This window comes from Pteronotus mesoamericanus, unplaced genomic scaffold (genome assembly GCF_021234165.1).
Source record: "Pteronotus mesoamericanus isolate MK-2021 breed Mesoamerican mustached bat unplaced genomic scaffold, CSHL_Meso_final contig_90, whole genome shotgun sequence".
NCBI lineage: Eukaryota > Metazoa > Chordata > Mammalia > Chiroptera > Mormoopidae > Pteronotus > Pteronotus mesoamericanus.
Genome location: NW_026555277.1, coordinates 501,124 through 514,389, shown reverse-complemented (window position 1 = coordinate 514,389; position 13,266 = coordinate 501,124). Strand labels below are relative to the sequence as shown.

At 42.2% G+C, this 13,266-nt stretch overlaps 1 protein-coding gene across 1 annotated transcript in view; it reads left to right on the top strand.

The window, feature by feature from the left end:
• Positions 1-260: 260 nt before the first annotated feature.
• The window catches only part of LOC129080577 (nuclear body protein SP140-like protein), a 55,015-nt gene continuing 42,009 nt past the window's right edge, over positions 261-13,266 (top strand). Inside the window, 9 exon segments of the mRNA XM_054586113.1 lie at positions 261-515; positions 1,437-1,605; positions 3,842-3,925; positions 5,710-5,859; positions 8,353-8,436; positions 10,210-10,213; positions 10,601-10,719; positions 11,801-11,931; positions 12,626-12,758. Coding sequence (XP_054442088.1) covers positions 261-515; positions 1,437-1,605; positions 3,842-3,925; positions 5,710-5,859; positions 8,353-8,436; positions 10,210-10,213; positions 10,601-10,719; positions 11,801-11,931; positions 12,626-12,758 — 1,129 coding nt within the window.

Below are 13,266 nucleotides of genomic sequence, written 5' to 3'. Positions count from 1 at the left end.
GCAATATCATATCAATTCCTGTAAAGATTTTAACATGTAAAAATTCAGTGTCTTCCTTAAAGGGTTCAGGTGAGTCTTTTTACAGTAATTTTGATTAGCACAGGGTGAACTCTTTCACTTTTATGTACAAATCTTTCTTAAGCTCAATGTTTTTCTTCTATTGCACCCTTGATTATTCTCTAAATAAATAAATTTCATTTATTCTGGTCTTTCCAGAAGGACACTATTTTCATATGTTGGTCCTCTGAGGACTATCTTTCATGTCTAAAATTTTCCAACCCCCACAAACCTCTTAGAAACCCAATGTCTACATTCACATCATGTTTTTGTTTCTCAGGATGCCCAATGGGGAAGAGAACCCAGAGGATCAGAACCCGGAGGAGCAGTTTCTCTATGAGTTCATTTTCAGGCTCTTCAAAGAAAATAAGGTGGAGATTGCAAGTGCAATAACGAAGCCCTTTCCCTTCTTTATGGGCCTCCGAGACCAAGGCTTCCTCCCTGAGCAGATGTATGAAGTAAGTGAGGAGACTTTCCTCCTGCTAAACAGCCCCTCACTGTATTATTGCAAACTTCAGGGTGCCGCAAACCCCTGTGTGGACCTTCACTGTCCTATACCTTAGGAGGCGACAGGCGAAGCAGAGCCACAGAAAGCGTTCCTCCTTCTGTAGTGAATGTTGGTGGAGGGACGGGGGATGGGGACGTGGCAGGATCGGAAGCGGGAATGCTCCATAGGTACAGAGCACCTTAGGTATAGCCATGCAACACGACACGGATAACTATAATTAACGTAAGTGAGTTTGGTAACATTACATTACAAAGCCCTCTTATTTTACGCACTTGAACCTGAGATTATTGAAACTCACAGGGAAGATGGGTCACATTAGGATAAATTTGAAAGCAGATGCTTGCTGCTTTCTCTCCAAATCGTTTCTTGTTTTTTAGACATCTCTGGAGCCCTATAGTGCAGCTAGAGCTGAGCAGTGGGTCTTCCTAAGGATATTGAGGACAAGTCTTCTCCTTATCTGTGAATTTTCATTGCCCTTTGGCCAGGTCCACAGCAGGGGAGACTGGGTTCCTGGGACTTCCAGCCAGATCAGTCCTGGGTGGAGGGTGGTGGGGAATTGTCTGGTCACTAAAGTGGCTGCTCATTACCAGTCAGGCCACTTGTGAAGCATCTTGGCCAGACTCCTCGGGCCCCCACACAATATTCAACTCTGAACCCACTTTTATTCTTCAAAGTAGCTCTCTCAGTGTAAATCAATGTCAAAGAGTAGGGTGCATGAAGTCTATGTGTCTTGTGGAGAACATTTAAGGGGTCATCTAAATATGTGTAACACTGTAACATTTTGTGAGAAAACAGATGGTTTACTTGCAATCGGAATATTCTATGACTCATAAGTGCATATTTACAAAATTTTCCATTCAATATCTTTAAGCATTTTCAAGAAGCTTGTAGAAATCTGGTCCCCGTGGAGACAGTGGCGTATAATATTCTCAGTGAACTGGAGAAGACATTTGACAAGACAGTTCTGGATGCATTGTTCAGCAATGTCAACCTCAACGCCTATCCTGCTTTACTTGAGATTTTCAGAAGCTTCCAAAGTGGTAATTATAGCTTTCTATGACATTGGGGGATTTGAGCCCATTTCATTCACTGATTCATTCATTCACTCTTCATTAATATTTGGCAGTTATTTTGAGGGACTACTGTGAGGCAGGCATGAGATAAGACAGTGTACATGACCTGAGGCTAACCAAGCAGTCCCACAAATGATTCCTCAGCTGGGACCTGAATTTGGTGTTAAGAAACATAGTATTTCAGTCCACTTTTTCGGGGGTGGGGGGGGTGGGGCGGTGGCAAGAAGCGAATTTTGCTCTTGTAGCAAAGAAGAAAGCCCTCTCTGATGTTTGCAGAAATGTTTAAAAATGAAAAGATTCCCTTTGGGTCAGAAGACTTTTCATTAAGTGCTTTGCTGTGCTAACTTATTTCTGCAAACAAAGAGTGAGGAGTCAGAAGAGACCATCAGTACCTACCCACACACTGCGGCCGGGGCAGCCGGTGAAAGCTACAGAAAGCCAAACAAGCTGTACTGAAGTATTCTGTGGCTAACAAATACAGCGTGGGTGAGGGAGCTAAGAAGCTAATTCCGAAGAGGAAAGTTGGAAGGAATTTTTGAGGGTCCAACACTCTGTGCCAAGGAATTGGATGTTTATTACTTGGGAAATAAGGAAGCGTTAATGATTTTTAAACAGAGAAAAAGTAAAAGGAGTCAATGTAAAGAATGGGATGTGTTGGTTTGCGAAAACCACATCTTGATTATAATAGGAGCCATCTCATTTCCACACTGTGCTGTTTCTAAGTCAGAGAAAGGGATAAAGAAATCAAAGGCTTGTCACAAATGTCAAGGGTGTCCCGGGGCCATGGGTACAAATGGAATGGTGGCTTCCTTTACCACCTACATCATAGGGGCTCTAATCCTCTTCACGGACTGGGGGGCACCCCAACCTTGGGCCCAGCGCTCACATCACAGGGGACCCTTAGCAGGGATGATCTCCCCCTTGTGCTCACTGTCACTGCCGGGGTGGGGGGCTGGGACAGCACGGCTCACTGCCTGGCCCAGTGCAGCTGCCCGCCTGCCCCCAGAGGAGGTTGCTGCTGGTACCTTCTAGAACCTGCCATCCCTGGGTGCTGAGGGTCAGCAGCCTAAAGCCTCACTTTTGGAAGGGTGGCACACAGGTGTGAAGAAGGCCCTTCATTTGTGAAATGCCTGTGCTTGGCGACCCTCTTTATGTTCTCCGGACTGCCGACCCACCCAGCGTTTACCCGCCGTGTCCTCCTCCAGACTTTGCCTGGACATGAAGTCAACCTGTCCTCAGCATGGCAGATGCATTCGCTGTTCTGATAGGTCCTGTCTACCTTCACCCCTGACTAGTGCCCTGACTCCTCCATGGGATTTACACCCCGAAAGTCTGCTCCAGTTACCTGTCTTTCTAGGCGGGCATCTTTCTGCATCGTTTGGGTGTTTTTCTCACGCCTTGGGAGTCTGGCTTTTTTATCTGTTTTCTGAGTCATCTTGACATGCAGCTCTGAAGTAGGGTGCCCTGGGTTGGTTTCCTGAACTTCTGGTTACCACTTCCTGGGTCACAGATGCAGCGGTGGTACAGTCATTTCCTGTTTGTGCCTCTAAGAAAAGATTCATTCCTGATTGTGCCTTAGAGAAAGTGACTTTCCTGTTTCCTGGGTCCCTCGCCCTCATTTCACCCTGGGGACATTCTAGTTTCTTTTTAGTTTTATGTCTGTTTGTTACCAGATTATCTTCCCTGACCCAAGATCTCCTTACTTCCTTCCCTCCTTCTTTCCTTCATTTAAAAAAAATTCTCCATCCTTAAAGATGTTGGGGCTTTCTTTTATTTTTAAATGTAGGTCTATTTCTCTATAAACATTACCTTGCTGCTGAAGAAATCAAACCTCTGTGCTTCTTCTCTATTGCTGTTGCATATAGAATTTACAAAACACATTCCGCATATACTATTTATCTTAAATTGGCTTTCACTGTTCTCTGATCATTTTGAAGGGGTTTAACCATGATTTTCAACGTGTCCGCTGTGTGTCATTTTTAAACCTTGAGATGTGCAACTCTGTGTGGAATAGCTATAAGGTTCCAGGAGCCACATCAAGTCACAGGTCATGGGAGACCCACAAAAGCCCAAGATTCCCTGAGAGCTGGAAGTTTTCCCTCTGAACTGCTGGAGTCCGGAACGTATCTGGAAGTGTCATTGTGAGGCGCAGCTCCCCGTCCCTGCCTGAGACCTCTAATTGCATTTTCTTTCTTCTTCTCAGTGGTCCATGACTACCTCCATTCCCAAGCTACTGATGATGAAGAGACAAAGGAGATACTTAACTCCCAACAAAGCTGTGGACAAGGTAATTAGGACTTGATAGAAACTTACTTCCTCATCTACTAAGACCAAAGGAGATCACAGATCAGGGGACTGAGCTCCTGAGTGGGGGGTGTACCCTGTGGGGGGGGATGCAGGAGGAGATGGGGAGCCAGAGCAGTGGCGGGTTGCGTGGGTTCCCAATTAACCAACCGGGTGTGGAATCTAAGAATATCTTCAGACAGATGTAACACCTCAGAAGCTGGAACATACATACACCCGAGGGAGAAGATCTTGCTGAGACCATAAGACAGTATTAAAGAGGGAAGTGACGGCTGTAGTTGTGAGTTAGGAATTCAGTGGGTCTGTGAAGGAGTAGGGGTTTGGTCCTTTGTAACAAGTCCAAAAAGGAAGCCTTTGGTATGTCTAAAGGAAGAAATGTTGTAAATGTTACTCATAATACGAGAAAAGAGAGGAAGAGAGTGAGCGGTAATTGTGTGTAGAAAAGAATGTAGAAGGAGCGGTGCTGTGCAGAAAAGAAGGGAGGGGAAAAGAGGAGTAAAAATGGGAGAAGAGAATAAAGGGCAGTAATGATTTTAACAGTGACGATAGAAACAACACCTAATTTTATGCCCCGCTAGGCATAATATCAGCGCTTCACATAGAACAACTCATTTAATGCTCGTATATGAACTGTGTATGGTTGTAACCAGTAACCACCAATTCTAACTTTTCAACCATCTTTTCATTTATATTATTAGTAACAATTAATCATTAAGTTATAACGTATATAAGACATTAATACTGAAAACTGTGGTCTCTTGTAAAATTACTATAAACCAGATACTCCTTTATGAGTAGTATCCCACTTAATCCTCATAGCAATGCTGCCATAGGGGGTTTGTTATTCCTGTCTTTCAGGAGAAGAAACTGAGGTGTGAGGGAGGATAGTTAGTGATGTGTGCAGACCACACCACTAAGTATCAGCCTGTCTAGGACTCACACCTTCTGCTTCACACCGGCTGAGAGTAAAGTCGCCGAGGCCCCACTGCTGGGCTTCAGATCTTGGCCCTACCATTTGCTTACTTGGGCAAGTTACTTAATTTCCGTGTTCAAATATCCTCATCTATAAATCTATATCTGTAGCTATATGTAAAATAATGTTGTTGTAGGAATTAAATAACTCAATTTATGCAAAGTACTTAATTTGTGGCACAGAGTGGCCCAATAATTCACGGCACAAAGTAATTGCTAAATGCTTACTACAGTTAATACAATGTATATCTGACTACAACAGCTAGACATTAGTTTTCCCTCACACACTTGCTGAAGAAAAAATTATTTTTCAGACTAGAGTAGCATGAGTGAAACAGCCTTTAAGCCCGGGAAGAAGCCATCATCAGGCCAAATGGTCTACAATACATTTATTCACTTGCTAAATGTTGATTTTTTTGCTTTGGAAATAGCCAATGTAAGAAAACAACATAAGAATACAACCAGCTTTGTAGAATGCCATTAATATGTATCCTTTAATTTGTACACCTCAGGTATTATACATTTTTAACTGTAGCAATACATTTGTATAAAATCTGGATCTATTTTAATAATCATACTTACTCTTTTTAACAAAGACAAATTGTTAAAAGTATAAAGTGTACATTGAAAATACAGAGTGTATGAAAATATGCTTAGAGATTCATCTACTACTAGGGTAGGGGAAATGAGACCGGGGTAGTAGAGGGATTAGTAGTTGATATTGGTAAAGAGTAAAAGAGGTGTGTCATGAAGGAAGGAGAAAACAAATTCTTCAACATTCTTAATGTGATTCAGATGCCATCCTACCTGGAGCCGAAATCCAAGAGAATCACAGTGATGGACAGCAGATGAGTACAAGGGAAGAGGATTCATCTCTCGACCCAAATATTTCAATACAAACCCAGAAAATGACAAATGAATCTGCCCAAGAATCTCAAGACGCAGGTAAAGCTGACTCAGTCCAACAATTGCCTGATGATTCTGAGTGACTTCAGCACATAAGGGACGGGGCTAAGGGCTGTGTCATGTGGTCATAACTCAGAAGGGAAGTCCCAAGGAGCCTGAAATAGGGCAGAAGAGTAGACCTGGTTTATATGGCAAAGGAGGGAAGGGGAAAACCACAAAGAGACAGAGAGGGTAGGATGCTCAAATAACAGAGAGAGAACTGGAGGGGAAAGACAAGAGATGAAGGGGAAAGAGGTGGAAGCCTCCTTGAGGAAGGCAGAGGCAAAAACACGGAGTGGCAGGAGTGGCCGGGGAGAGAGACGCCCTCAGAATGGAGGAACAAATAGTTCCTTGGGCAGAGGCGGCAGCAGGAGCCTGACTGGAATCAGAACTGTGAGTAATGGAAAGAAGTAGAATGAGGTGTAAAAAGATGAAAAGAGGCAGAACGAATGTGGAAAAATGAACCTTTACTCCTATTTCATACCATTCCAAGATAATTCTTATTGGGTCACACATTTAAAAGTCAAGGCTAAAGTTATGAAGCTTCTAGAAGAAAACACAGGAGAGTATCTTTGCAACTTAGGAAGGCAAAAATTTGTTATGCAAGACACAAAAACATGGGTCACAGAATAAAAAGTTGGGAAACTGGACTTCATCAAAACTAAAAACTTCTGCTTTCCAAAGACACCATTGAGAAAAAGACAGGCAAGTTGAGATATTGGGAAAAAATATGTGCAATACACATATCTGACAAAAGGTTTTACCCAGAGTATATAAAGAACTCCTATGAACAGATAATAAAATGATATACCACAGATTAAAAAAAAAAAAAAAAAAAAAGGACCTGAACAGACACTTCATGCAGAAGATAAAAATGGTCAACAAGAACATAAAGTATATTATGTCATTAATCATCAGGGAAATGCTAATTTAAAACCACAACAGACCACCATTCACTCACTAGAATTGCTAAAATAAATCAGACTGAAAACACCATATGTTGGCGAGAATATGCAGCAAATAGAACTTTTTCCTATACTTTGTAGGAATGTAAAGTGATATAACCACTTTGGAAAACTGTTTAGCAGAGTCTTATAAACTTAATCTAACCTAGGGTTCAGCCAATCCACTCCTAAGCGTGAGAAATGAAATTGTGTGTGCACACAGAGATTTGCATAAGAGTGTTCAGAGTAGCTTTTTTCTTAATAGCTAAAATCTGGAACCAAGGTTTATCAACAGGAGAGTAAATAAATAAACTACGATATAAAGTAGAACACCAATCAGCAATAAAAAGAGAATGAACTACTGGTATACATAGTAACATGGAAAAATCCCAAAACCATTATATTGAACAGAAGAAGACAGACACAAGAGTACATGCTGAGTGGCCCTGTATGCAGGAGCCCCGGTACAGGCCAGTACTGAATCAGAAGGGAAGAGCTTGCTAATGGTGATAGAAGTCAAAGCAGTGGTTGCTTGCAGTAGAAACTGACCGGAACACAAAGAACAAGGGAGTTTTCTGGTATAAAGGAAATGTTCCAAATCTTTCTTTTTTATACTCACAGTTACATTTATTATAGGAAAAAGATACACTAAAATTAGCCAAAAGGTGCAGAGGGTGTAGTCTGGAAGGCCTCCAACAGGTTCCAACCTCAAAGCATCCCTTTTTCTCAGGATGCATTCCCCTCCTGACACTGACGTGTGACAATGCCCACATAGTATTGCCAACAATATTCCGTGCGCATCACCACTTCAGGAAGTTCGCCCACGCTTTGGTGGGCAGAGTTTTTATTGGTATGATTGATTGAATTGTGGTTGAATTGAGTCTCTAGTCCCTACCTCCCGTCAACCTGGCCGGCCCACACAGAAAACCTGTCTAGTGTGGCTGCCTCCAACCTGTGTCATCTCGTTAACATAAACTACCAGGTGTGGTCCAAGGAGCTCACTGTGAATAACAAAGACACTCCCAATTACTTGAGAATTTCCAAGCATTTAGAAGTTATCTCCAAGAGCCAGGATGATACCAGACCACTGTTTTGGCAAGGCCAAGCTCTTTACTATTACATAGGACCCTTTTTCCTTTCTTTCACTTTTATTTATTTCCTTTCTAAAAATTGAATTTATTGGGGTGATATTGGGTAATAAAGTTATATAGGGTCAGGTGTATAACTCTATAACACATCATCTGATTATTGTATTGTTTGTTCAACACCCCAGGTCAAGTCTCCTTCCATCACCACTTACCCCCGCTTTATCTCCTCTTTCTACCTCCCTCACCCCCTGAAATCTTTCAAATATAGACTATGATGTTGGTTACACAACTGTTTTCAGTGATGTGAGGAGCATCTCAATGAAAAAGGGGAGCAAGTCTCTTGTTTGGCCTCTGGTGGAGTCTTTGGTGCTTGAATATTAGAGTTCAGTTTGAGCACACAGAGGTCTTTTCTCTGGTCTTCCCATATGTGTTTTCTGTAACTTTCTTGTCACCTTCTGCAGTGCGCTGTGAATTCTCACCTGTCCACATGAATAATGTAGGAGGGCCAGAAGATAGAGCCAGCTTATCGCCACGTGATGGACAGGGTAACTATCACCTAACTTATCAAATCTGTATTGTCTTTGTTTTTTTGACCTGTGGAAGCAAAGGGGACATTTTATCTTATTCTAGGCCTGTGCTAGCCCTACTTCCCCTACATGCGCTTAGCTGCCCACAGCTGTGAGAGAGACCATGAGAAAAGGAATCTGAGCTCCTGAGTAGACAGAGTATCTGTTGATGAAAAATATAGAAAGAGAAATTAAAAAAGGTAGACAGGAGGTAATATATGACAAATTACAGGAATGGATCCAGGTTTTTTGTTTTTGAACATACAATTCTACTATTCCAGTTTGGGATGGGAATAATTTTCAATTACTTTCCCAGAACAATTTAGGTTACTTTCTAAATAATGGGACATGTCAGTTTCATGTGGGAAACCTTCATTGTGCAGCCAGCCAGTTGGAGGTCCCTGGCACTGTAGTCAAAGCCCAAGATAATTTTGGAGAGGATGAGAGACAGGAACCTGGAGGATTAAATCCCAGGGAGATGAAAGTTAAAATAACAATGGCAGACAGAACGTCAGGGTACAGTCAGAGATACAGAGATGGAAAGGGAGAAATATAAGGCATATCATAGAACAGATAAGCTTAGAAAATATTTTAAAGATCAGAGGTAAAAATTGAGAGAAAAGCATCTGGAAAAAGAAAGATGGAGAGGAAAATAAATAACAAGAAATGGGAAAAGTCAGGGAGAGGTACAAAGGCAACCACATGGAGAAAGAATTAAAGGTGAATGGATGGAAAATAGGTTGAGAGTGAAAATGAATAACAGGGAAAAAGGCACAGATTGGGACACAGCAGGTTTGAGGTAAGAGCTGGGTATAGGCATCTTTGGGTACAAGCGTTGATAACATTAGCTGTGAAGTTTCAGATGGAGCTGTCCTTAATTATCAAAGTGGCCCTTGCAAAATATTCAGATGGCAACAGGCTCTCCCTGAATGTTCCAATGATTCCCAAGATCGAATCTCCACCCAGGCTATCTTAGACCTGAGGAGAAGGGGTCTGACAGAGGTCTACACTTGAATTTTTGGAAGAGCCTTAAACTAGGCAGTTCCAGATCTGAAAGCAGCATCTTCATTATGCATACTGGACCTAATCCCTGCTCAGCACTCTGCTCTCAGTGAGGAATCACTACCGTCCTGTCGTTTTTCAAGTTGGAAACTTAGCAGTCATCCATGATGGCCTTTGCCTTCAGATACATGCCAATGTCCCACGTAACAGTCATTGTCTTTCAGAGTATCTCCCACCTGTCCTCCCATCACCTGGCCTAGCCTGAGTCTCTAACCCAGATCGCGGTCATGGTTCTCAGAGCAACAGCCATCTTCTCATCTCCTCGTCCTAATCTTGCTGCCATGAAATAGGTTGTTTGCATTTCAAGTAGATGGGACATTTGAAAATAAAAATAAGATTGTATTATTTTCCCACTTATTAATAGATGAGGATTAAATAAGTGTTTCTTTGAGTGGCATCCAAGGTCACCCTCAGTGAGCCACCTGCCTGTTTCCCCAGCCTCATCATCTGCCTCCTACTCTATTCAAGATAGAATAGACCTTCTTTCCCAATGATTTTAATTGTTGACTTTTTCTTTCATTTCCAAGCCTTCTCAAATGCCTTTTCAGAACAGTCTTCATGTTCTACTACTCTCCAATTACCCTCTACCCCCTGGTTAAATCCTGCTTAAATTAGACTATCTCAGAGAGGCTTTTTTTTTTTTTAGAAAGCTAGAAAGAACATTTGAGAGACAGAGTAGGCAAGGAAGAGCAATATCACAGAAGGCAAGAGACAAAGTTGTAGGAACGGAGAAGAGAGAAATACACCCAGAGAAAGGAAGCTCTAAGAGACACCAGCAGAAACAGAGGCAGAGATTGGTAAAATGTACAGAATGAAACAGGAAGGGAAGAGGTAGGAAGAGAATGAGGTGTAAGAATAGGAAAATTTCCCCAGAAGAACGAATCCTTCTCAGTCTGTAGGGAAACCTACTGAAGCAAAGTTAACCTTCAGGTCAGGTTGTTTTGCAGAATGGGGCATTCCAGTTTCTCAGACTTTCTTGGTTTTCTTATTGTTTTCTTGTGGTGATTCCTTTCACCACAATTGTGGGACATTGGCATGTATCTGAAGGCAAAGGCCATCATGGATGACTGAATTTTGTCACAAATTCAGATGTCTATGGGATTTCATTGTTTTCTGAAGAGAACAGCAAGGCCTGCTCTGTGACTTGTGGTGGAGAAGAGCCCCAGGAAGCCTTGAGCTCCCCATTGAGATATGAGCCAGGTAAGAAAGGGGGGATCATCAGTCCTGGGCTTCAGGATGTCAGGCGGCTGAATTCAGGACTGGTGTTTACTGAGGCATGTAATTATGAACACACTCCATTGTCACAAGATTTTGTGTGTCCTAAAGTCTCTTGAGTCACATAAGTGTTCCTAAATGCATATTTTAGTATAGATATATAAAGAAAGGGGATGCCTTTTGCATCTACTAATACTAAAGACTTTAATTTACACTTACCTACCCTTTCTCTTCCTTACAGAATAAAAAACTAAATACTATTCTCTTTGTTTATAATGTTATTATTGTGCGCCTAACTTTGGGAAACCCTCAAAAGAAACATGGTCCTTTAGATCACCTGCTCTCAAATCCAAATTATAATGTTTGCCAAATATTTTGCATTATGTTATGTGATTCCTTAAAGAACTTTGGCAAACAAGGCATCGTTTGATCTGAAGCATATAAGGGTCTTTTACCAGTTCAAATTAGTCAAGCTAGTGGACAGAGCAGATTCCTCAATGGCTCAGTGTGGTGATGGTCATGTGGGACAGACAAAGGGTCAGGGCAACCAGGGTCACCTGGGCCTTCCCAGGGCCTTCGCAGGTAGCAGGGAAGAGGAGCAGGGCTGGGTGCCAGGAGACTTTCATTCAACAAATATATTCATTGGTGAGAGCAGCGAAAAGCAGAAAGAGATGGTAGGATGGGACTTGGCCTATGGGATGCAAGAGATCTAGGTAGAGCTAGAAGGAAAAAGAGAGCCACAGCAGTAAATGGTAGAGAGCAAAAAGAAGCAAAGGACTGAGAGGGAATCCAGAAAGTCAAGGACATGAATGGTCCTTCATGGAGCAGAAGCAAATAGCATGGTGACAGAAAATGAGGTGACTGAGGGAAAACAAAGGGAAAGAGCTAGAGCGAGGCTGTGGGGGATCTTAGGTGAGGTACTTGGAGCAATAGTATTTTTTTACCCAAGAGAAGCTCAGTTGAGCACTGAATATAGAATTCAGCATGAACTCCCTGAGTCTGTTTCTTGTACTCTGAGAGGGCCTGCTCACCATGTCTTGTTGGTCATTTCCATGTTCCTCTTCAGTTTCCAGTGAGCATGAAGCTCTCCAAGGGACTAGTGGAGGTGATTCTGAAGAGATACCCAAACTGCTACCAGTTGATGGAGGAGGTAATCACGACTGAAATGACGAAATACTTCACCAAATTTGTTTGTCTGTCTGTATGTAAGTGAAGCTTCCTTTCCCTCCCTCCAGCATAAATTTGCACTTTTCCTTTTCCTCTCTGGTTGTTTTCTCCAGGTATGTAGAAGCAAGTGGGAAAGGAGGACCAAGCCCCTTAATGAAGGGTCTCCTGGGAGAAGAAGTTAAGGGCACAGAATAATAAATATGTAGACTGGGGGCACCAAATGGAGTTGTTTTCACTGGGCCCAATTTTATCTAAATGTATATGGAATCTAAATACTACCAATTTGGAGTATGGGAAGAAAGATAATTTTAAACTTATTCACCATGGATTGCACAGGAACAATGAAATACTATGTATAAGAAAAACAAAGAGAAGTTGAGTTGAAAGAATAAATAGAAAGACAATGGAGAAGAAATGTCAAGAGCATGATGGAGGAAGAAAAAGACAGAAATACAGGGTGGCAGGAGTCTGGCACAGAAAGTCATAGCCAAAGAGATCCACAAATAGCTTCAGGGTGCAGATGCAGCAGTGTGCAGAAACTGGGCCAGAGGGATAAGAAAGAGAAGGAGAGAGAAGGAGAAGGGGGGAGAGGGTCTATCAAGGTGCTCAATGATACAGAGCGAAGGTTGTTTGATGCTACATACTTTTATTCCCAAGGAGCAGTTCTTCTGCGCTCTAAACATCAGAGCTCTGGTACACTCTGAACATGACCTCACCCAGGTAGAGTTCAGATCACTCTCAATTATTCATCATGGTCCTGTTTCTCTTTTCAATGTCCTTGGGACTCATAGATCTACAAATGGATGGAGGAAGAGAGTCAGAAGAAATGCCCAAGTTGCTGCCTTATGATGGAGAAGGTAATTAGGATTTAAATGACCCATTATCTAATTAAAGCTTTACTTTCCTGTCAACAGAGAAAAAGACCAATTCTTTTGTATTCTTTCCTATTCCTACATCCACCCACCCAACTACTTATCCACCCACGTATCCATCCCTCTCTCTGCCTGCCATTCATCCATCACATACACATAGACTATGCTCAGCTGCTAATTGCTTTCCTCTAGAGACTCAAGCAGTGAAAGAAGGATGAGCTCTGAACATGTGGGGTTCCACTGGTACAGGACACAGGCAGACAGGGAGAAAGATGGAGTCATTATATGGAGAGAGATTGGAGTGTTGCCAATTTTACCTAAATAAAATTGGAATGTAACTATTACCAGGTTGGATGTGTTATCAGGCAGAGAGGTAGTTTTCAAGCTAGGAACATGGGTGTAATGATTTTAATTGCAAAATAGAAAATGCTTATGAAAAACTTTCAAAAGAGACCTGGCAAGGGGAAGGATCCCTGTTCATTTGTCAAGAGCA